Genomic DNA, 23,734 nt, shown 5'->3' with positions numbered 1-23,734 from the left:
AGGGAAGAAAGCTGGCAAATAATCTAGCCCAAAGAGCTGGTGCGAGCAAACTCGCTACATAAGAATGTAGGTTCAGTGTGGCTCTATCATCTAATGTTTGAGAAAAGCCAGAAAAGTAGGTGAAATTCCACCTTAAACATTGTTCAGGTTGAAATAGATGTGACAACAAAGTCCTCCAGTTTGCAGCCGCTGAGCTGGCAGATCCTGAACCTCCAAATGTCTAGGCTCCTCCATTTTCAAGGCACCATTCACCAGTCTCCTGTTCTAGATTTTATTATGTGCCCCAGAGGCCTCCTCAACTCTTGAGATTTTCTGGCTTAGTATCCCAAATGGTGATAATGCGGCTTTCCAAATGGAGATTACTGGTTTAATGAGGCAGGTCAACGGGGGAAAAAGTCTCACCCATTCACCTTCCTACAATTCTAATGTCAATCATTGACACCTTCTGTGACCTGAGGCAATGAAAGTTCCTCTCCTGAACCCCATTCAGATTTCCACTCCATCAGCTGGTATGGCCAGACTGCTGACAGCTTGACCCCAACTTCCTTCTAGGGTTTCCCTGACTCCCACCCAGGATACATCTATCTGTAAGCCTCTGCTCAGCCCTACAGTGATTCCTTTAAATTCCCGCAATAATCTAAGAGGACTAGTCCAGTCGGCTCTCCATTCATAGGCAGTATGATGACTAATGCCTTCTTCATAGACCAGATAATAAAAAGAGCTGCCACTTTTTGAATCCTCACGAGGCATAAACAAACACTGAGCACGCTATATTTGTGAGTCCTTACCCTTATAACAACCTTATGACATGTCTATAATTTCATAGGTCAAGAAAAATAAGATTCAGCAAAGTTGAGTGGCTTGCCAACAGGCACAAAGCCAGTTAGATGGATCTGGGATTTGAGTCTCGATTAATCAAAAATTTTTTTATCTTTATTTATTTTTGAGAGAGAGCGAGAGCACAAGCAGGGGAGGGGCAGAGAGAGAGGGAGACACGGGATCTGAAGCAGTCCAAGCTGTCAGCATGGAGCCTGATACAGGGCTCAAACTCACAAACTCTGAGATCATGACCTGAGCCGAAGTCAGACACTGAACCAACTGAGCCACCCAGGTGCCCTGAGTCTAGATTAATCTAAATCAGATTACTACGTAGGGTGCCTTTCCTAACTATGCACACTGATCCATTTGAACCAAGGGTTATTATGGCTGCTAAACAAGGTCGAATCAGAGATCCTTATAAACAGTGTTCTACTGCTAACCAGCTAGCCACAGAAGGGATCTGGGAATTGAAGGTACTTTGCATTTACCAAAGGGGTAGGAACAGGAGAAAGGACTGCTTTCACATTCAAGCTTATGGCCTCTGAGACAAAAGATATTTACTTTATTGGAAACCCTTCAAAAGACAGGGGAGGTAGGTCTCCCTCTTTCCAAGGCAACCACCGGTTTCTCAGATCTTTGGCTGAAATATATTATCATCTCCAGCCAGAATGGCCAGACTTAGGAGACATCTATAAGCCATACAAGAGTGGGTTTACCAGCTCATCAGGGGACTGGGAGCCCCTGGAGAAAACAGAAAAGTTTCTCCTACTCATCTTTTCCTCACCTATACCAGTACCTGGCTCTTGGAAGGCACTTACTGAACATTTCTGGAGTAAACTGAATGAAATACCTGGTTGTGAACAAATGGACAGACGAAAGAGCTATGATTTGCAACCACTGAGAAGTGTAAAAAAAAAAAAAAAAAAAGAAGTGACGTACCAGCTTTGAAGACAGTTGTATGAAGAAATCCCAAACTATTTTTGTTGCTGTTGGAAGTAGACATTGTAGGGAACACAACTCATGTAGTGAGCTCAGCGATTTAGAGCCAAAAGAACTCTGTTTCTATACATCATGGATTCTCCTCATTGGACAGAAAACAGAAACCAGAGGTGGGAAGTGACCCGACCAAGGTCACACATACCCAGGACTGATTAAGTCTTCAGGTTCTGGTGCAACTGTTTTCAAAGTCATTCTCCGTGCTTCACAGCCTCGGTACCTTCATTCCTTTGCGAGTTAACATTCAGCCAGTGAGATAATTACTAACTTCAGAGCTGCCTCTGAGGTGCCTTTGGAAAACTCCAGGGCTCCACTGAACACAGTTGAAAAACTACTGACTTAGATAATTTATTGCTCGTTATTTAAACTTTGAGCACGTTCAAGCAAAAACGTCTTTTAATTCCCAGAAAACTGGCTATTCTCATTGCCAGCATTTATTCTTCTCTTCCTTTCCTGATGAATAAACCAATTAATGAAAGAATACGCTGTGTACTTTCTTTTGTCCTGTTATTCATCTGAATTAATGTGTGTGGGCAAAGCTCAAAGATACAGATCTTTTTGCCTGGTGGGCCCTCTTGTGGGTCTTAAACCCAAGGGTTCCCAAGCTTTCTTTGTGGTGATGGCAGAAATGGTTCTCTTTAGACACAAACCATTGAACTGAAATTTCTAAATTTGAAATTCTGGGTAAGATACAGAACCACAAGGATAAACAACCTGTTTGTATTTGTATTGGTAAAGCAATAATGGAGAATTCCAGTCTCATGAACGTCTGGAGAGGTCTCATGATTAGCCAGTATTTCTAAACCTCTGTAAAATTCTCTAATAGCTGATAGTAATAATGGTCACATAGTGGATGTTTACCATATGCATAGCACTTATAAAGCTATATGAAACAGGCATCATTATCGTTCCCATTTTATGGAAGAGAAAACTGAAGCCTAGCAGTTGGGGTTTTAACTCAAACAGACTTTGGCTAAATAAAGCAGGGTGGTGGGGAGAATTCTTTGGAGGGTTCTAGTTGTGGCAACAAGGGGGATCTGGGGGAGGTAAGATTTTCTCAATGTGGGAAATCTGAAGACTGAGCCAGACTGCTGAGATTAGAATCCTAGCTTTACCCCTTACTCTGTGTGACCTTGACCCGGATCTCTCAGTTTCCTCATCTGTAAAGCAATATTAGAAGCTATTGTTCACTATTGCGTAAAGTGCTATGTAAATATGCATTTAAGTCTCCTCCTGTCTGCAACTGCCCTCCCTTCCTCTCCCCAGAGATTGCTGTCCTTGAGCTTCAACTATAAATTCCAACTATATTAATCAATTTTGTGTTATTATTAGTAGGAGTTTTGGCCATGTGATGTGTCCTTGGACTTCTGATGGGTCCAGGTGGAGATGTGGGGAGAATACCCAACGGAAGAAACAGATCTAATCCCTCATTCTCTCAAAAGACAGCAGAAAAGATCCTTTGGAACAATAGAAGCTTTCAAAAGCCGTATTTGGGGAAGAAACAAAGGAGTGGCCTGGATTATTTTTATAGGTTTTGTGCAACAGGAGACCAGAGTAATAAATTAAATCTCACAATGAAACAAAGTACATACAATTGAGCAGGGCACGTCCTGGGGACTTTGACTTTTGTTACTACCCCAAGAACTCCCAGGGGCAGGACAGCCATAAGGGGAATGCTCACTAGCTCTCCAACGCAGTCCCTGAAGCTGCCTCTGAATAACACTGGCAGAAATGATCCCGGAACAGCCCTGGAAGCTGTTACACGAAAAGACCTCCACCACCCAGAATGGGTGCTGGTCTCTGCACAGACACAGAGAAAGAGCCCCTAATTGTCAAAGAGCTGTACTGGAACAGTGATGGAAAGGATTTAAGAAAGAAAGGAAAGGAAGGAAAGGGAAGGAAGGAAGGAAGGAAGGGAGACAGGAAGGAAGAAAGGAAGGAAGAAAGAAAAAGAAAGAAAGAAAAAAGTCAAGAAAAAGGCAATTATTCTGATAAAGTACCGACTTTACAAGGACAAAAACCACAAAGCCACTTTCCTGGGAATTCTCACATCACATCTTTCACAGTGTGAAAAAAGCACATTGCACAGCACATCTGCCTGGAAAAAGTAGGGGAAAATATCTCCCTCATGTAGCCTTGGGCCACACAGAGATTTATACATTCAAGCTGGGACGTCATTTTTCTTTGGTTCTAGAGGGTTGCATCTTTTTAGTTGTTCCCCCCCCCCCCCACACACACACACAAATTTTCCCTGTCACATATAAAAAACAAAATTCCTTCCTGAAGCCTCTCATTCCCACTACTTGCATTGGAAGTGTCAGATCTTTAATGCAAACCTACTTCCTTGCCCTATGACCTTGGCAAGCTACCTAACTTCTCTGAGACTTGGTTTTCTCCCCCATTGAATATTGGTTTTGTCTACCCAACAGGCTTTCCTCCATTTACTCTGTTAAGTGGGCCCCACCATGGGATTGACACTCTAGAAATAAAAGCGATCAGATACAATCTTGCTTTGGTAGCCTGTCTGGCAGCCAAGGGGCGAGGTCATAGCTTAAATTCTGTGAGTTGGGACTTTGAATTTGAGGCAGGATCACCTGGAATCTGTTCACAAGAGAGTGGGGTCAGCCACTACCTTCAGTCTCCAGAGACACAATGACAACATTTGGGGCCAGGGACACTGACAGGTCTATCTATGTTGTGTGTGTGTGTGTGTGTGTGTGTGTGTGTGTGCTGTGAGGGACTTATTTGTTTCCCACCCCTCATGTTTCTGTGGGGTAGGCCCTCTCTCAGGTAACACCCTGGCTTGCCTCTCCATACATTTGTTACCAGATTGGTGAACTAGAAGCCAATTTGCGGAAAACATTCTTCCTCGTCTACTTTCTACTGCGTAGTAAAAGGAATCAGTACTAGAATCAGTACTACTTCGTAGTAAAAGGGAAACCTGGGTGTTCCTGCTAAGCCAGTTATTGGGCAGGTCAGTCTGCCTAAATCTGTAATGAGGTATTAGCACTCCTGTATTAGTCCACAAATTTATCACTTTTTTAAAACTTAAGTTTATTTCAGAAGGAAATTTTATATGAGCATCTTTAATGGAAAAAAAATTATTTGTAACTTTAAGCATGGGATAATCTTTAAATATGTGATTATTAAAAAATAATCATATTTGTGTAACACTTAAAATCATCTTCATATCAGTAGTATATGACTTTTACTTTGAAAAATGCTTTTATTATGCTTTACTTGCCTCAGTTGTTGTTGTTGTTCTTTTTAATGACAATAGCTGTTCTTGTCCCAAGGTAAGAAATGATCAGTTGCATTGAAATGAGCCTTAAACGATATTTATACAGCTATATCATTTAGTAGGTTTCCATGACAATTATGCAAATTTTACTTTCTCTTTATTACTCTAGCTTTCTAGTAAGTATTGAAATCAGGTAGTGTGAGTCCTCCAACTTTGTTATTGTTGAGATTATCTGAGCTATTCTAGGTCCTTTGCATTTCCCCATAAATTTTAGAATAACTTGTCAATTATTTCAAAATTCTTAGAAGAATCATGGAAAGCAAATGAGATAATGCATAGAGAAACACTTTTGAAAGAATAGCATGATATTTAAGTTATATTTATTATCATTAATGCAACAAAAAGAATCACTCCAGGGGCATGCACCTGTATTTCTACTAAAAGTTAAGAAAAATTCTGAGTCATTTAATTTTCATAGGCTTGCAGATGAGAAAGATAGTTCTTTATCCTCTTCCAAAGTATTCTAACTAAGCTTGTAATTATATGCAGTTTCATATTCAACTGATATTAATTAAATGACAATCATGTATATATTGGCACACAAATATGCCTTATCTTATTCAGTTTATTTCTCATAAAAATAGTGCCCTCCAATGTATCAACATGTGACAATAACTCAAAATTTTTCACACTTAGATTCCACTCTTAAAATTTTATCCTAAGGAAATCATCAGAGACAGCACCCAAATTACGTGCAAAATACTTTTTGGAGCCTTACTCATAATAATGAAAAATTGGGAACAACTCAAATAAACACACCTGAAGGATTTGTCAAATAAACTGTGATGCAGAAACATAATTCAATACTATTTAGTTGTTAAAAACATTTTCAGAGATTGTTTTATCACATGAGAAAATATACATAATATTGTATAAGAATAAGATTATTGGTTAAGCATCACGGTTATTATTTTGTTGAAAAATATGAATTAGAAAAAAGCTAGAAGGGAATACACCAAAATGTTAATAATGATTATTTCTGGAGTGATACTATTAGAGATGTCTCTTTCTTCGCAGACTTTGCTGGGTTCTAAATTGTTCACAATGAATATGTAATTTTTGCTTTCAGTTTTCCCTTTGGATGCCAGAACACACTCTGAATTGGATTAATCTTCAACTCAGCAAATACTCTTCTCATTGGCCCGTGCACACTCATTATTTACTAATATGTTTATTATAATTAGTACTCATAAACCCAATGATCAATATATAAACTAGGATTCAAACAAAAGTTAACATCTAGATATGGATCCTCTCTTAATCCCATTTGCCATTTTTCTCTACCCAAAAGAACCACCTTCTCAAATCTCATCATCCCATTGTTTTCTTTTTTAAAAAGTTGTATCTAATTGGTACATAGCCCTAGAAAGCATGTGTTTTTTTTATTATTATTATTATTGTGGCTTTAATTCTTTTAAGAGGGTAGCGTGCATATGTTACCTTCTAGAAATTTTTTCACTTAATATTGTATTGTTAAGATTCATCCACTGGAGCTCATTTATTTTGATTTTGATGACTATTCAATATTCCATTTTGTGAAGATATTATTGTTTATTCTGTAGGCTATTTCCAGACATTCTTGTATGTGTCTTCCCAGTGCCCCTTTGGAACAATTTCTCTTGGATATAAACCTAGGAGTAGAAAAGCTTATCATAGGGTATATGAAAGTCTACCTTTCAAAGATAATGTCAGGGTGTTTTTCCAAAGTGGTTGCATCAGTCAATATAAATTCGCACCAGCAGTGTATTAAGAGGTCCTCCTACCGATCTGTATTCTTACAAGGATTTGGTACTGTTGATGTATTGCTTTTATATTTTGGAAAAGAAGAATGTTTCTAAAAACAAGAACAAAACCAAAACTGCCTTGCTCTCCTTTCCCCCAAATTCTGGGAAAGATTTGGGGCACAGGGGGTGGTATATAAAACGATTCCTCCACTAACAGCTTTTCAAAACCTTCTAGTTCTAGAAACCCTGCCCTAGCAATGAAGTGGAAACAGTGCGGGGGTTGTGAGAAGGTAGAGAAACTGCAAAATTTTGTGTCATGGGGACTCTTTCCAACAGATGATGAAATTATTCTGCAGGTCTGAATTAGAAACCTCTCTCCTACTCTCCACCTCTCTCTCTCCTTCTCTCCCTCTCTCCCTCTCCTGAGATACAAACACTGGATCATTTTTTATTCTCTGTAATATGTTCCCAAGACATTCGCTTTGCAACCCTCCTTGCAAATATCAGAGAACTGACCTGCTTATCAAATGTTTTCCTTTTCTTGACTGCAGAGTGAGAACCCACCCGTTATGCTAAGTGGGGCGACGGCTTCCCTGCACAAGCACTGTAAAGAAAAAGAAACTCAGCACTGTACGAGTTTGAAGGCCTATTCCAATAGTGCACACTGCCTGCCTCTCCTTTCAAATCTGAGCCCTAGTTTCTATCACTTTGCAGTAGACTGGGAAGTGATACAGAGCGCCAGATGGACATGAGGATGTGTGATGTGCCCATCGATTCTGAGAAAGGTAGGCAGCCTATTTTCAAATACACACACACACACACACACACACACACACACACAAACAGGATAAGCTTGAGGGCCAAACTGCTTTGCAGCCTGGAATGATCACTCAGCCCAGAGGGTGACTCCTGGAGGTGGAGCTCCAGGGCAATTTCACAAGGTAAATCAGCCAGCCATGAGACTGATTTTCCCAGTTCAGTTTAGCAAGGTGCTCTCAGTGCTCTAGGGAAAGTAGGGGAGTCAGGGAGGCAGTTAACATGCCACCTTATTTTAGATAGAAATAGAGTAGCTTCAAAATAGTCTATTTAACATATTTGGTTCCACAATTAATTTGCTTATGAAAAAGTTTCCTCTATTTTAAAGAAGGTTTAGAAATCATTGCTAGTGTTTAGACCTTGAGGTCTAAAGGAAACAGAGATATAGATTTGAAATTCACTTTGGAGCAGCAGAATTGCATGGAATGAGGTTAGATGTAGATTCCATGTTGCAGAAGGCAGGTCCATGTGATTTCAAAACCAACCAAGCACAAAACAAGGCTGGAACATTCTGATAAACATTAAGGAGGGAAACCCAAGACTCTTACTCCAATATGAGGAAGATTAATGAGGGGGAGGAAACAGTACCAATTTTACTCACCATTGTTATTTTCGTGCCTGGTACAGTGCCTGAAAAATATCGGTGTTGAAAATATTTGATAGAGGAAGAAAAAGAAAGATGGAGACAAGCATATCATGTGGGCAGGGCCAAGGTCTCTTTACAAAATAGTTGTAAGACTTTTCTAAAAAATAAACATGCACAAACACACATGAACACACACACACACACACACACACACACACACACACAAAGAACCTTTTAGTTTTTCACCAGAGGGCACAATGAAGAAAGATCCAGAATAATAGCAAACATTTACTTCCTCTAGAGAAAAAAGCCCAACAACATATCTGTGACACATCCCATTTTAAACAGCATTGGTTCTTTGAAACTTCTAGGAAAAATTGGTGGTGAAGTGAACCTCTAAGAGTTGAATGAGCTCAGCTGCTATCTAGAGCTGTCAATGGAGAAATTACATTTTTAAGAGCAAGTGCCAAAAATGATTTGGGCTTAGCAGTAATTGATTCTAAGCCATTCGATCTGGAGGTAGAGAAGTAAAAGCTCTACACTTAGTCCCTGACCATCATCTGAAATCACCAGTGCATAGGAGGGCACTCTCCTTTCTGTTCACAACAGCAGGAACGGCTGAGTAGGTGGAATGCAGGCATTTTTTTTTTTTTTTGCAAGGATCAAAAAGAAGCCATAAGTCAGCACATATTCTAAGCAAAGGACATAAAACATTGCTCTATTTGGCATCCTCTTTGACAAAAAAAGAAAACTGTGTATATTTTCAAGAAACCATGCTTAACTGACTGTAACTCTGAGGCAGTAGAAGATGCTGGTTCATTATAAGGACCAGTTACTGAGCTATTTTGAGGATAAGCAACAAAATCCAAAACTGGGTCTCAATCCACAGAATGAAAGGTTGAGGCAAGCTCAACATAGGGACAAGACCCGGTCTTATTTGCATTCGTGAGAGAATCCCGCACGAGTTGACAGAGGCTGTGAAGGCTCCATGGGCCTGGAATTGGGCAGAGTGGCTCTGCAAATTTCAGGTTGGCCCTCACCAGGAAGGGAATAAGCACAGCATTGAGGCCATGTGTTTAGTAAACCGGTAGGGCAATAGTTTGAAGGGAATAAACTATATTCGCAGTCTTTCCAGTGGGTTTAAATTGATAAGTTGCACTGGACCCTACCAGTCAGAGCAAACCACAAACACGCCTTCAGGGAAAAAAACCTTTATTAGATTATTACAAATTTTTGAGGTTTTAAAATAAATTAAACTAGATGAGAAGACATGACCAAAATCCAATCCGAGAGAAGTGGTCTGCAAAACTGAAGATATTTGTGCTGAGGTAGAGACGCTGAAAAAAGAGAGGTGTCAGTCTGGATTTGAGCTCCCGTGGTCACACTCAGCCAGTTCATGCCTGGTTGATTATGTCCCCAAATCTTACCTCATTCATGGTTGTATCTGCCAAACCCTGGGCCTTCCACAAAGATGTGAGTCTTTTGGATGCAGCAGTAAGTTTATATAAGATTTGAAGCCAATAAATTCTAAAGTTGACCCCTTCCAGATTCTATTAATACATGGTCTCGGCAGCTTAGCCAAAGTTTGTGTTCTTGCTAGTTCCCCGGCCTTGACAAGCCAGGAACATGTGGGTATGGCTTGCATCCACCCAAACATGGAACAGATATAACTCCTCGTTCACTATTTATGAGTCCCTAGTCTGTGCCAGGCACTTTGTCGGTCCTGGGGGACAACGATGAGTAAAGTAAAGTTCCAACCTCCTTGAAGCACCCCTTCTAGTTTTAGTCAACAATTCACTGATGGAGATTAGAGAAGAGCAGTGCATTTCTTGAGGGACCAGGCATAGTTTTAAAACACCCAGAGATCAGGTTTTTAAAAAGTCACTAGGAAGATTAGACCTCTTTCCGCATCTTTTCTTCACCATTCAATCCACTAGTTCAGTTGTGGATGCAAGCCCCAGCACAGCTATAACAAGGGTAAAGAGGAAGGGGACATTATTTACCTGACCCCAAATCTTCATCTTAAGAGCCATAAGTAGAGAATTTACTATTTTTTTTTTTTTTTGAGGGGGGAGAGATAGAGAGTGAAAGCAAGAGCGAGAGAGAGAATCCCAAGCAGGCTCCATGGTGTCAGCGCAGAGCCTGGTCCATCTCCGGAACCGTGAGATCGTGACCTGAGCTGAGAGTCAGACGCTCAACCGACTGAGCCACATGGGCGCTCCAGAGATGAATTCATCATAATACAATGCTGACACCAACTGCAGTGATAAAATTTCCCCCAGAGAGTCCCCATTCTCAGATTCTCCTTATCCATAGATTTTCTGTGGAAGAAGGATTTAAGCTGTAGAAGTTGCAAATAAGCAAGGCATTTCCCAGGGAGAGTTTAGATTAGAATGGTGCTAAAGATGTGCCTTAAGAACACTGGGACTTCTCAATGGGCAGGGCATGAGAAGTCTGGATCAGAGCAGCAGTCTCCAGAGAACCAGGAGATAAAGCAGCAAGAGGCTGTGTTTCAGAGAAAAGTTTCCAGCTAGAGTTAGTGTCTAACCATGTACGTGGAATCGAGAGGCTTTGGCTAGTAGAAGTTCATTCACGACAGGAAAGAATAGTTTCAGTCAACAGTTGGAGGAAAAACCTGGATGCCATGGGTTGAGGGGGAAAATGGTGGTAAGGCAGCAAGGGCCCTTGAGAGTAGACTCCACGAAGAATAATTGCACTCACCTCCTAACTGGCTTCTTTGCCTCTACTCCCTTCTGCACACCACTTGCTCCTAAGGGAACACTCTCAGGCTTAAAATCCTTTGATAGCACCATTATCACCTGCACACAAATGTCGCACTTCTTTTTTTTTTTTTTTTTAAGTTTATTTATTTTGAGAGAGAGAGAGCCCAAGTGAGCAGGGGAGGGGCAGAGAGAGAAGGAGAGAGAGAGAATCCCAAGCAGACCCTGCAGTGTCAGCACAGAGTGCAACCTGGGGCTCTATCCCACGAACTGTGAGATCATGACCTGAGCCAAGATCAAGAGTCCGATGCTTAACCGAGTGAGCCACCCAGGAGCCCCTAAATGTCACACTTAGCACAGACATCCCATCCTACCCAAACCTGAGTTTCAGTTATTTGCTTAACTACCCCTCTTTGCCATTGGATTGGTTCCTAACAGATATCATCCCTTAAATGAAGGTACCATCTCTTGTTCGACATTTTACGTTACCCCAACTTCTACCCATTCCCATTTGTCACTCAACTCATGTAGTTGAATGAATGGAAAAATACGTGAGAGATGAATGGATGAATGACTGAATGATACCAACACTGACTGTCTTTGTTACAATGGATTTCTGAGTCTCAATATGGCGGTTGAAGATAATTTATAATTTTCCTTTGTGAAATGTCTCGTCAAGTTGAAAGTTTCTGTATAAATCCAACATCCTGTTGTTACCTAGTCATCACCGAAGTGTTTTATTTTTGTAGTTTCAGTTACCTTGATGCTTCCTCGTTATAATTAGACAAGTTCAATTGGCATGAAGATCTCTGATTGGAGTAGGATTGTCTCGGTGAGATGACAAGGGTGTCTGGAAACACTACCTGATAGCGGGGCACTTAGATACGACACGTGTCCAGTTCTGTCGAACCTCTGAGTCATGCTTGTGGGATCAACCGAGTCACCAGGATGATAATCAACTTTGCTTTGTGATTCCCCTGTCGGCACATCTATTTTAGCTCTTCTGGCAGAGCTGGGGACTTGCTCTACTAATTCACTGTGACGTTGCTTTCTAATTAGGTATCTTGACACAGCAGGCATTCTGGTCTTGAACATTTCCTTTGTTTCTTTAATGTGCCAGCAAGCTGTCTGACTTTGAGCTGCCTGATTTCAGATGTTACCTGCAGTGTAAAATCAGAACACAGATAAGGCACTCAGTCCAGTGTGTGGCACGGGGGTGGGGGGGGGGGGTCTTCGAGAAATGTTTGTCACATTCTCCTGTCCGTCTGTGCCTTCTGACCTTCTGGTGTTTTAGTTAACCTCAAAGATAACGTATTAGCTTTGGAAGGCTTAAATTTTTCTGCATCCCCGAAGAGAGTCCAGTAATCCTATAAACAGATACTATGTGGATTTCTTTTTAGCCTCATTTCCTTTTAGCCTCACAGTAACCCTAGGGGGTACGCATTTTTACTTCCTTTGTTTTCTAGAGGGAGAAGCCATAGCCGAGAAGTCAAGTTCTGAGGTTACAGAGTGGGTGAGGAAGGGCGGTGAACAAGAACACACATGCACCTCTTTCCAAAACTCTTGTGTTCAACCGCCACATATACTGCCCCCCACAAGACGCTCTGAGCGGCCGGCACTGCACTGGAGACTATGCCGGTCACAGATGGAGGAGACTCAGCCTTATCCTTAAATGGGATCCTTCCTGGCCAAAAAAGAACTGTGACCCCAGGTGTTAAGTGCCAACACTCTCTGAGCCTGGGGAGATTCCAGTTCCAGAGCCTGGCCCTTCCTAACCCCTTGCTCAGGGCTGTGCCCTCAGAGCCCCATCTGGAATGTGGAGGAGGAACTTCCTGCTTGCCCCCCCTCTCCAGCTCCACCCCTAATATCGGCCCGAGGGGAGACAACAGCAGGTGCTGCTGCCCCCTCCATGTTCTGGGAGCCCATTGTCTAATTTTGTTCAGGCCTGGCCTGCTTCCCTTTCAGCCCCGGGCATGTGGGCAGAGTACAAGCTAATTGGCAGGGCTGCTCCAAATACTAAAGAACACGGAGCTGCCTGTTCACCAGCGGGAAGGCCGTGTTCCCAGCTTGTGCTCTGACATTTTCTGGGGCTTGGGCAAAGCCACCTGCCAACAAAGGTGTAACGGATAAAGGGCAAACAGGGAGAATCAGGTCCTGATGGCTCGGCAGAGATAACCCCCAGGGGAGGGGACGCAGCTGAAATCCAAGCTCAAGATGCTTTGTCCCCAAGGAGGAGGCACGACTTGGGGAGAGGGAAGGGGTCCAGCAGAGTCAAAGGCGAGCTCATCCACTCCAGGCCTAAGGGTTCCCATCCTCCAGGTTCCTGGGGGGCACAACGGGGCTGAGGAGGAGGCTGCGGAAATGTCTGGGGTCCTGGTGACTGTCGGGTGCCTGTGCTTCAGCCGAAGGCCAAGTTCCCTGACCTGCACAATGAAACCCCTCACAGACGGGAGCCCTGAAGGAGAAAAGAAGTTTCGCACAGTAGAGAAGGTGTGGACTTTGGAGCCAGACAGATCTATCTCAACTCTCAGCTCTGCAGCTGACTGGAAGTAACAGTACCATGACTCTACTGATAACACTTGCGACAACCCTTTAAGGGAAATCATCTTTTAATCTTTATTTTATAAGAACTGGAAGCCCTTGCCCATGGAGACATCCTCAGGGAGTATCGGTGCCTGGCCTGGGACTTGATTCCGCCTGACAGAAGTCCACGCTCTTAACCACCAGGCCTCCCGTGCAAAGATGCTTTAAGTGGGAACGTGACATATGAGACAGACAGTACCTGTCCTCATAGAGAATGAGTTTCTTAGTTTCATCATCTCGAACGTGGGATTAATAATATGCATCTTTGAGTTTTTTGTGAAAATTAGAGCTGATACAAAAAGGCATGGGGGAGAGGTCCTTGAGGGTGGAGGTGGGGCTGGGGAGAGGCCCATCCCTCTCTGGGTGAAGAACTGCAGGGTCCAGGCTTGTTGCTGCTGTTCTTTTAAATTAAACATCTTTCAAGAAAAACACGCTGAATCAAATGGAACAATTGTTGAGTCTGAATGATGAGGTCATGGTTTTGTTTTCATTTTTATATTTTCCAAATTCAAATCATATGTATTACATTTTCTCTGTATAATTGGAATACATGTTGATGCATTAATTATGCAAAATACAGAAACTGAAAGGAAGAAAAATCTTTACTTCCCATTGTTCAGAGATGACTACTGTTGAAACATTTTTTCTTCTTTCTTTTTTTCCAGTGTTTTATTATTTGCTTTTTTTTTTTTTTAGGTTTCTTTATTTATTTTGAGAAAGAGAGGTTGAGAGTGCACATACATGAGAGTGGGGGAGGGGCAGAGAGAGAGAATCCTAAGCAGGCTCTGTGCCATCAGCTCAGAGTCTGATGTGGGGTTCCATCTCATGAACCCGTGAGATTATAACCTGAGCCTAAATCAAGAGTTGGGCGCTTAACCGACTGAGTCACCCAGGTGCCCCACTTAATTTTTTTACAGAATTGGTATCATCTTGCACTTTCCTACTTTTAAAATGTAATATATCATGAACATTTTACCATGGCATCAAATACCTCTTAATACATAGGAGAATAAATGGTTGCTTTTAAATTTTCTTTGCGAGGTGGTTCGTTACTTTTGTAGCGGGAAAAAAAAATCTACTTAAAAGAACTTCACTGTGTTAAAAATATATTTGTGCGTTGCTCTGGGAGTGCCCTGCTTTGCCCAAAGGTATAGTGTGCTAGGTTTTATGTCTAGCTCAGGCCAAGTGGAGGGTGATAATCCTCCGGTATTAATCATGACGTATGGAATGGAAATAGGAATAGTTGGTTTTGTGAGGACTAAATGAGATCAGGTATGCGATGTTCCTAGGAGACCATGGGCCGTATCAAGTGCTCAGTAATGACCAAATTGTGTCAGTCAGCGACAGTGCATGGAGAACAAGATGGGTGTTGGCCGGGAATTGGAGGCCAGCCCTACCTGTGTTGTGCTGGGTCTAGCTCTTATGGGCTCTTACAAGCCAGTTGCTAAATTCTCAAGGACTTTTGAGCTGGTTTGTTAAATAAAGGCTGTGAAGCCATCTGTGGATTGAAATCAGTCTTAATGGGAGACTTTACACCACAGAAATGGCAAAGCAGCAAATGCTACAAATCAGGGCTGTTTCTTTGTTGATTTACTTATCTCTTTAGCCAGCACACCACTGGTAGGGACAATCCAGAGACAGGCTGTGCTATGCCCAGAGTGGTTGGAGGTCTGCAGAAAATGCTTCTGAGGGCCCGTGCAGTTGATTTCATACGAATGGTAAACATGAGCTGAAATCCTGGTCTGACTGCTGCTTTAACTGGCAGGAGGAACAGGGAAGTGTATGCATTGGGGAGCCTAAAAGGGCAAACGAGAAGAGTTCTTGTTTATTCTCCCAGAACAGAAATAACTAGATGAACGGAGGAGGCAGCAGGAGATAGGGGGACTTGTCATCCAGAATGACAAGGACTGGTTAGTATGAGTGAATGGGAAGTTCAGGGTTAGAGAGAAGGCTGTAGGAAGGGGTTGAGGGATGAAGGCACACAGAAAAGATAAAAAAAAAAAAAAAAACAATCAAAAGGAATAGTATAGAAGGGAAAATTTAACATCACAAAAGTGTTATTTTCCTCAATAGTAACATGTATAATTAACAGAATTCTAATTAGAATCTAGGTAGAGTTTTTACTTATTGGGTACATAATCTTAAAATTCATGTGGAAGATTAACTGTCCAAGAATAGCCATAAAATAATGAGGAAAGGATAGTAGGGAGGACTTCTTTACCAGAAAATAAGTATTTGCTAAGGCCACTGTAATACAAACAGTACATTGTAGCATAGGAATTTTTAAAAATCTATAAAATTCCTGGAACAGCCTAATGAGCCCAGAAATAGATCTCAATAAACATAGCAAGGTACTATACCAAATGAAAAGGTAATATTTGAATCCAGTAGGGAAGGACTGATAAATGTAATAAATGGTGCTGGCACCATGTGCAATCCATCTAGAAAAAAGTAAAGTTGGATCCCTATCTCACACCATATTCAAAAAAGGAAGTTTTGGGGCACGTGGGTGGCTCAGTTGGTTAAGCCTTTGACTCTTGACCTTGGCTCAGGTCACGATCTCGTGGTTTTGTGGGTTCCAGTCCCACATCGGGTTCTGCACTGAACAGTGTGGAGCCTGCTTAAAATCCTGCCTCTCTCCCTTGAGCGTGTGTGCAGGCACATGCATATGTGCGTACGTGTGCGTGTGGGCGCACGTACGTGTGCGTGAGCGTGCCCGTGCTCTCTCTCAAAATAAACTTTTTTTAAAAAAGGAAGTTTTGATTGTACAAAGCTCTAAAGTAATAAAAAGACAGTTTAAATAGAAATTTCAGCATGCATATTAAAAACCTGCCTGTTGGGGAGAGTATTTTTATTAAGATAGAAAAACCAGAAACCATATACCCCTATATATGAACGATTGACACTGATAAGATAAATTCATATATTGGGATCCACAAAATGGAGGGGCCCCCAGTGGCCCAGCCCACATCACAGATTTAAATCTAAGTCAGCCTGGACTTCTGGGAGACACCCATCAAGGAAATCTAACACACTAATCACAATTCTCCAACTTTATGTGGCTTACTTTACCCTAGAAAATAGGACCCGCTAGCCTTTGCAGGACATCTCCTAGCTTCTAGCTAAGCATGCTGTTTCCAAATTTCTTTTCTGATGCTGTCTAAAACTTGATCCTGCCCAAAATTCCTCAGGAAGAGCGTTCCACTTCTTGTGAGGCACTGTACTTGTTTAATCCATGGATTGTTTTCCCTTGAATAAAGCACATCAAACTCTTTGCTAAATTGTTTTTGTTTTGTCATTTGATGGCACAAATTTTTAAAACTTTTGCATGGTAAAAAATACCATAAACAAAATCAAAAAACAAATTATACATTTAAAGGAAAGTATTTGCAAGAAAGATTATAGATACAGAATCTATAGTTAATACCTATGATATCAAAGAGCTCTTCAAATTAAGAGTCAAAAACCAGTTTAATAGGAAAGTGGGGAAGAGATACAAATCCGCAGTGTTTGGAAAAGCGATTCCAAATATCTATAAATGCATGAAACACTGGAGTCTAGGGTAGCAACTGGAGTGGTTAATCTTTTCTAGAGACAGTCTAGCTTGTGGTGTGGCCTTGACCAAGTTATTGAACTTTCCTGTGACTCTGTTATATCATCTTATAAATGGGGATACTCAGAATACCTGTCACACAGGGTCGTTCTAAGGATTAAGAGCTACTCTATGTAAAATGTTCCATACAGTGCATGGCAGATAGTAAGCCCAGTGCAGAGTAAAGTATTATGTAAGCACTGACTATTGTTATGAGTTGGGGGAATGCAAATTCGAATAACAGAGCAATAGCACTCCTTACCCATCAGGCTGGCAAACATTAAAACCGTGACTATATTGCTGGTGGGAATTCATTGGAATTCATTAGAAGAGAGTTTTCTACTAGTGGAAATGTAGAATGTCATGATCATTCTTGGAGCACCTTCTGAGAGTATCTCTAAACATTTTAAGTTCATCTACTTTTTGACTCAGCAATTAAACTCTTGGGAGTCTATCCTGTAGAAATAAAGCCACTAGTACAAGGATATTCGCTGCAGCCTTGTTTGTATTGGAAAACAAAGTGAAACCAAATGAGAACCTATCGAAAGGGGAAGGATTGAGTAAAATCATGGCCTATTCCCAACCTTGTAATATTATTCAATCTTTAAATAGAATGACTTTGAGCTTTGCCAATTGACTTGGAGAGATTTTCACAATATGTTTTTAAGTGATAAAAGCAAACTTTACAGAAAGTATGGGGGAAAGTGTTTTTGTAAAGCAAATATTGGCACCCTTATATACATGTACACATGTTTGTGTATTGTTATATAAACATGAGAATGTTAGAAAGACCATACAAAGGGTTATTGAGTCTGCCTTTATTGCATATTCTGGTCATGAAATATATACATGTAAGTATATATGCAATATATATATATATATATATATATATATATATAAGCTCAAAGAAGTATGAGGAAGAGGATTGAAGGGATCTGAAATCCCACCATCTGGAGATAATCACTACCATTAATGTTTTAGAGATCATCTTTCATACATTTCTTTGCACATATTCACAACTTCCTGTAGATGAGGTGTGTGATATCGTGATAGAAGAAATGTATATTTGGTTTATGACCAGGTTTATTGGCACAAGAGCGTCTAAAAGTCTTGGTGTTTCCAGAGTGGCAGGGTGAGAGGGACAACTTCTGTTATTCATAATAAGCTTCTGTCAACCCTACCTGAGTTTATGCTAATGAGGTGACCTAAGGTACACCCCTACATGGTTTCAGGTCAGGGCTAGTTGCCAGAGGAACTAAGCAGTGATTACAGGTTTGGAACTTTCAACCCTCCCCCCCCCCCAACCCTAGGGAGGGGAGAGAGGCTAGAATTGAGTTAATTAACCAATTACCAATGATTTAATTAATCATGCCTAAGTAATGAAACCTCTATAAAAATCCTAAACGATGTGGTTCAGAAAGTTTCTGGATTAGTGAATGCATCCATGTGCCAGGAGTGTGGTATACCCCCAAATCCCACGGAAACAGAAGAAGCTCCTGTACTCAGGACCCTTCCAGACCCTGTCCTATGTACTCCTTCATCCGGTTGTTTATTTGTATCCTTTATAGTATCCTTTATAATAAACTGATAATACTAAGCAAGGTGTCTCCCTGAGTTCTGTGAGCCACTAATAGCAAATTATCAAGCCTGAGGAGGAAGAGGTCATGGGAACCCCCGATTTGTAGCCAACTTGGACCGGAGTGTGGGTGACCCGGGACCCACCACTTGTGATTGGTGTCTGAAGTTGTGGCAGTCTCGTGGAACTTAACCAGTGGGGTCTGCACTAATTGGGTAGTGTCAGAAGGGAGTTTAACTGTAGGATACCAATTAGAATTGGTAGAATTGGAGAATTGCTTGGTGTGGAAACCCCACACATTTAGAAGTGTTATGTGTAGAAACAGATCTTAATAGGGTAAATGCTGTTTTTACCATGTATTCCTTTGTGAGGGGATCCCAACAAAATCACACTGAGTCTTATGGTGAGACCCAGAAGAGACCCATACGACAAGGCAGGAGATGCTGAAAAGTGATGGCTCTCATCCCCTAATTAACTCCATGCGTGGGAGTTACTTCACTTCTCTGGGCTCCAGTTCCTCCCATAAAATGGCGCTATTTACTAGATGGTCTCTGAGGTTCCTTTTTGTTTTGGAATTCAGCACTCATACTGTTGGCCGTGAGAAAGTCAGCCTGGCGTACAGGAGGCTTCAGAATCAGACAGCCCTAAAGTTCAACACCAAGGTGATATTACTGGTACACTAATAATGAAGTGCTTCACTTGAAAAATGGGGAAATAATCATCACGTTGTAGAATTGTAAAGACTGGAAAATAAACATAAATCAGTAAACACAGCAGCATTCTTTCTCAGATTTAATGCCACTTAAGAGACAAATTATTTTTTAACAAACAAATTAAAATAATGGATGCTATTTCATGCCTAAAAGGCTACTCTGTCATTTTTAAGGTGAAACAGTTTAAAATAGGCTATGAACTTCGATGGAGGGAAATGAAGAAATGATGAAACACAAAGCCTTTGCAGTTTCTTCAGAGAGCTCATTGCAGAACAGTTTACTGATGGAAACTTTTGGAGGGGTTTGTCCAGGTCTACCCAGACAGGTGCTGCTATAATAAAGCCTTCCTGGGTTTCAGCAAAATGAAGAGAGGTTTGTTAAGTTTAAACAGAGCAAAGAGCCATTTTAGTCAGGATGAAAAATGAGTTTATTTGGGAATAGCAGAGGAATTGCAATTTGGGACGAGAAAGCTATGGTGACCCGCAGGCCAGTCCAAAGAGATAAAGGGAAGGTCAGCTTTTTATTAGGTTTTAGGGGGAAACTGGGAAGGGTTGTTCTGAACAAAAGAAACAAGAGTTAGGTTGTGGTGATTTCCCATTAGCTGTAAATGGTGGTTAGTGCTTGTTGTTGCCGGGGGCATTTTTCTTCCTTTTCTTTCTTTCTTTTAACGTTTATTCATCTTTGAGTGACAGAGAGAGACAGAGTATGAGCTGGGAAAGGGCAGAGAGAGGGAGACAAAGAATCCAAAGCAGGCTCCAGGCTCTGAGCTGTCAGCACAGAGCCTGACGTGGGGCTTGAACTCACGAACTGTGAGATCATGACCTGAGCCGAAGTCAGATGCTCAACCGACTGAGCCACACAGGCACCCCCCTTCTTTTTCTTAAAATCAGGAGAGGGGCACCTGGCTGGCTCAGTCGGAAGAGCATCGATCTTGGGGCCCTGAGTTCGAGACCCACTTGGGTGTACAGATTACCTAAAATAAATAAATAAACTTAGAAAAAAGCAAGAGATAAAATTCCTGTGTGAAAAATGTCCTCCCTCGTTGAAATAATTCTTACCTTTCTTCTGTGCGTGGTTCTGTAGGCACATGGGGGAGAGCTCCCCCTTCAGGGCTTTTGGGATCCATTTTAAATGAGGTTTCCTTTATTTTCACAGGTTACATTTTTCTCCCTGGTGCTAATGCTCATTTTCCACTAAACCGAAAGGAAAAAAAAAAGTTGTAATTGAGATTTCATCAACCAGGACATTTTAGACATGCAGAACCCGGACTTTTGCTCTTATACCATAAATCGAACAAAATGCAGAAAACCATCATTTCCCACTCATGCTACCAATCACTGTGTACCTACAGGGCCGCCTTGTGCCCTGGGAGGAGGGCTATGGCATTTCATACCCATTATAACACTTCCTCTGAGGAATCTCAGAACCAGCCTGTCCAAGAACATCCTTTGAGGTTAAGTCAATGATTCAGTCAGAATCTGAAATATTCTTACAGAGAAAATCAATTAGAAAGTTGCATCACTGCAAACTCAATATTAAACCTTCAGCTTCTTTGTGTCATTAAAAGTACAATTCTTTAAGAACTAAAAGCAGTGCACAAATAGTATTTTGAACTGACCAAGAGTCATGATTTGGGCAAGGACCAAGGAGAATAATAAACACACGGGGTGGAAGAATTTGGGATGTGATTTTTTTCCTGACATAAATTCATATTATTTATTATGTGCAGAAGACAGGAAGTGTCGTCTGGGCCAGGAGGACTCTGTCTCACCAGGTACCATCATGAGGTGTGAAAAGGCACCATTCTTTCTATTCAGGAAGACAGCTGGATAGGCCAGGACCATTTTTTTTTTTCTGCTGAAGAGTTGTGTCTTAAGACTGTCTGTACTGGATTTGCAGTAGTGGAATTCAGCTCTCTCTGAGGAATTTCTTTGAAGAGACTCCCTTTGTCTTGTGTTCTGTTTCCCATTGGACCACCAGCCTTTGGCTCTGAACGAAAAGCTCCAACCAGAGGGGTTCATCAACCAGCAGGTTGCTGTGTAGAAGAACTCATCATTTGTTTCTTTTTATTTCCCTTCCCGACACACATACTAAATTGAAATGACATTGAAAGTATCAATCTGAGGGGCACTTGGGTGGCTCAGTCAGTAAAGTGTCTGACTTCCGCTCAGGTCATGATCTCAAGGTTTGTGAGTTCAAGTCCCACATCGGGCTCTCTGCTGTCAGCACGGAGCCCACTTCAGATCCTCTGTCCCCCTCTCTCTCTGCCCCTCCCCCATTCATGCTATCTCTCTCTCTCTCGAAAATAAATAAATGTTAAAAAAAGATTTAAACAAGTATCAATCTGAAAAAAAGGAAGGAAGAGAGAATTTGTGGGATTTGCCCTATTTAAACAATATATGTCATTACTCTGGAGTATTAAGAGCAGGCAGGGCCACAGGAAAGCAGTTCCCAGCAGGTGAATAGCTGATAACAAACTGATCATACATGAGTATGAGTATGCCGTGTGCAGTTTATAAATTGCTTTAGCATGCATTCATGACCTAATGTGATTCTCATGGCAGTGTAATGATACAGATACCATCATTATCCCGCATTTTACAGAGAAGAAGACTGAAGCTCTGAGAGACTGACTTTCCCCAGGTTTTCCAGGTAACAAGAGGCAGAGCTTGAAATCAAGTTTAGGTATTCTGACTTCAAAGTCTTTGTCCTTCTATTCCGCTTTTTAAAGAAGATCTAAAACTCTGGAATCCTTGAGCTGGAAGAGATCTTGGAGACCTGGCGGGCCAGGCTTTGCTTAGTCCTGCAGGGTGTTAACACAGGTCCCAACAAAGTTTGGGAAATGGCAGATTAAAAGATGTTGAATGGACTTCTTACCCACAGAATGTCCCAGGGTCTTTGTTAAACTAATGGATCTTGATGCTTTGGCTAATCTTATTTGGTGATGGATTTCCTCTTGGGCAGCATCTACCTAAGACCCACAACCTTAGCCCCTAGCTGGTGACACTCCTGCGTGGTGTTTTTGGTGAGTCCCAGACCGAACAGAACTAGAGCAACACTATGGTTTTCAACAGAATTATAAAGAGTGATGGAGTTTATTCTGACTCTTGGGTCTCTTCTTTGTTAATGCTGGTTTTTATCCTATGGCCCCTCAAACCAAACTGCATGAGCTACTGTCCACAGTCCTCCTGGCCACAGTCGCCATTGGAGGGCTCACCTGGACCTCCCCGGCTTCCTTACTGATACCTGCTCTCAACTTGGTCCCTAGTATTCCAGGCTCCATGGTGAGGTGTCTTGGAGGTCAGGCTCTGGATTGCTCAGGTTTAGATCCTGACTCTCCTGTTCACTATCTGTGTCTGCCAGTGTCTGTCAGTTTCCCCATCAACAAAAGGAGGCTAAACAGTACCTGTTTCACATGGTCTTATAAAGATTAAGTGAGATCATATAAGTAAAGCACTCAGTTTATTGCCTGGTCCCTAGCAGGTGTTCAAAAAACTCACATTATGATTATTATCATTTAATAATACACTGAACACTAGCTAAGTATTGCCAGAAGACATGTAGGCCACCTTCCATTAATTTCTCCAGATGTACCAAGCAGTTATGACCCCTGTAGAGTTGTCATTATCGAGTGATGTCTTGAGGTCATGTCCTTTGCATGTTTGTGGGATGTTGTGGGTTTATAAAAGTCGCTGGACACCTCCCATAGGGATGGTCCTATATCCCTTTGTGCTCTATGATGACTTCTTCATGAGACACTCCTTTCGGAATCAAGTTCTAGGAAAAATGTTTTGTATCTTCTTGTGACCTTGATGATGGTTCTTTCTTCATTTTGGCTTGGAGACAAATTTTTGCCTCAGCTTAATCTTATTTAACCCCCCTTAATTAAGCCTTTTCCCCTTTCTTTTGATTTGTACTTTTCATATTACTGAGTTTCTGTTTGCATTTTAAAAATTTTGTTTTTAATGCCTTCATTTTGTAATTGATATTTTTGTAAGCCATTTGAGTCTTTGAAGAATTAGGCAGAGCACACATACATACACATGTATACATAAATATCCCAGAAGGATGAGCTGAGTATCAAACAAAAATCACTGTATTGGATAAGCATTTAGTACCAAATAGGTGGTGTATCCTAAGTAATTATTTTTTAAGCAGTTTATCCATTTTTTATACCATACAGTATACCAATTCATAATTCTTCAAAAATCAAAGAATCACAGAAGTGTCTCAGCATAATTTAATAACACCTGTCATTTCATGAATATTGACTGTGTGCCCAGAAAGAGACTGACACGCATTTTCTCT

General features: G+C 41.4%; 1 protein-coding gene across 1 annotated transcript in view; it reads left to right on the top strand.

Moving 5' to 3' along the window:
* Positions 1-7,677, top strand: part of EDEM3 (ER degradation enhancing alpha-mannosidase like protein 3) — a 78,691-nt gene extending 71,014 nt beyond the window's left edge. Inside the window, exon 20 of the mRNA XM_019427057.2 lies at positions 7,392-7,677. Coding sequence (XP_019282602.1) covers positions 7,392-7,396 — 5 coding nt within the window. The 3' untranslated portion in view covers positions 7,397-7,677. The remainder of the gene's footprint in view (positions 1-7,391) is intronic.
* Positions 7,678-23,734: the final 16,057 nt, after the last annotated feature.

The sequence above is a fragment of the Panthera pardus genome, unplaced genomic scaffold, assembly GCF_024362965.1.
Source record: "Panthera pardus isolate Hobbes unplaced genomic scaffold, ASM2436296v1 HiC_scaffold_21, whole genome shotgun sequence".
NCBI lineage: Eukaryota > Metazoa > Chordata > Mammalia > Carnivora > Felidae > Panthera > Panthera pardus.
This window is presented reverse-complemented; position numbering and strand designations above follow the sequence as displayed.